Genomic DNA, 1,494 nt, shown 5'->3' with positions numbered 1-1,494 from the left:
ACATGCACAGCATTAGCGCTGACAAATGTTGAAGCCAACGATAAGGCAAACTTCGCCAAGATTCTGGAGGCCATCAAGACCAACTACAATGACCGTCATGACGAAATCCGCAAGCACTGGGGTGGTGGTATTCTGGGATCCAAGAGTTTGGCTCGTATTGCTAAATTGGAGCGCGCCAAGGCACGTGAATTGGCACAAAAACAGGGCTAAACAAGTGAGGGTGCATCAGTTTATTGTAATGGGATTTTGTCGAACAGCAGGTTGTTTATGACAAACAGAAAATAAATAAAATAGTTTGTACTGAACTTCCATGAAGCAATTGTATTTTTAAGGAAAGTTATAAGTGAGTTTTCTTATTTGATATTATTTTCCTTAGTTTTGTTAAAAATATTTTTGGATTAACTAATTTAAAAAAACAAAATTGTAGGATATTCAATTGGGTCCATGACAAGGCGAATTTATACAAGGTGGCATGAACCAACTAACAATGAACTAATGCCTGGATTATAATGCACTTGACCGCAATGTAAACGGAAGCATCCAAAATCAATGTATCCTTACGAATTCGCCGCAATTTGTTACGATTCGCCCCAAGGCGAATTTATACAAGGTGGTATTGATGGCGAATTAAATTTTCGCCGCGGTACTACTGAATGTCAAAATCAAGGCGAATTTATACAAGGTGGTGTTGATGGCGAATTTAGATTTTCGCCGAGGTACGTCTTAATGTCAAAATGATGTGTTGGTTGTAAAATTAATTCGCCTTGTTTACAAAAAAACACATCATTTTGACATTCAGTAGTACCGCGGCGAAAATTTAATTCGCCAGCAACACCACCTTGTATAAATTCGCCTTGGCCCATACAATAGATAATTAATTTAAAGTTCGCTCCGTTCCGTTACTTCCATTATAATCCAGGCATTAATGGCGAAATTAGATTTTCGCCGCGGTACTTTCTAAAAGTAAAAAGTTCACAAAATGATGTGATTGTTGTAAACAAGGCGAATTGATATTACAACAAACACATCATTTTGACCAAGGCGAATTTATACAAGGTGGTGTTAGTGGCGAAATTTGACTACAACAGCACAACCACATGTATTTTGTATTGCGGGTGTTATGTCAAATCTCAATTCGCCCCAAAGTATACATGTATTTTGTTTTTGCTTTGATGGGTGGGCTGTCAAATCAGTAAAAGCAAAAACAAAATACATGTAAGGCGAAGAAATCAGCTGATCTTACAACGCCACCTTGTATAAATTCGCCTTGATTTTGATATTAAGAAGTACAGCGGCGAAAATCTAAATTCGCCAGTAGCACCACCTTGCATAAATTCGCCTTGGTAACACCATTTTAAAAAATTCGCCCTGGCAGCAACCGATTACAGTATTAAATCGTGCCATATTTATTTCGATAACATGCGTTTTTTTCATTGAAAAAATTGATTCTGTAACCGGTATTTGCACCTGCGAACGTATTTCGGATCCAATGCA

The 1,494-nt window shown here is 37.7% G+C and overlaps 2 protein-coding genes across 2 annotated transcripts in view; one reads left to right on the top strand and one right to left on the bottom strand.

The window, feature by feature from the left end:
- Nucleotides 1-6: 6 nt before the first annotated feature.
- On the top strand, nt 7-315 carry LOC118734551 (60S ribosomal protein L7a-like; the record flags this gene model as incomplete). Its single annotated transcript, XM_036464266.1, has 1 exon — nt 7-315. A coding segment is annotated over one exon (204 nt), but the record flags the coding sequence as incomplete, so codon positions are not given.
- Nucleotides 316-879: 564 nt separating this feature from the next.
- LOC118734438 (60S ribosomal protein L7a-like) overlaps nt 880-1,494 on the bottom strand; it is a 6,984-nt gene continuing 6,369 nt past the window's right edge. The window contains exon 5 of the mRNA XM_036464159.1: nt 880-957. Within this exon, the coding sequence (XP_036320052.1) occupies nt 880-957 (78 nt within the window). The remainder of the gene's footprint in view (nt 958-1,494) is intronic.

The sequence above is a fragment of the Rhagoletis pomonella genome, unplaced genomic scaffold, assembly GCF_013731165.1.
Source record: "Rhagoletis pomonella isolate Grant_MI unplaced genomic scaffold, Rhpom_1.0 Rhpom_scaffold_00002, whole genome shotgun sequence".
NCBI lineage: Eukaryota > Metazoa > Arthropoda > Insecta > Diptera > Tephritidae > Rhagoletis > Rhagoletis pomonella.
This window is presented reverse-complemented; position numbering and strand designations above follow the sequence as displayed.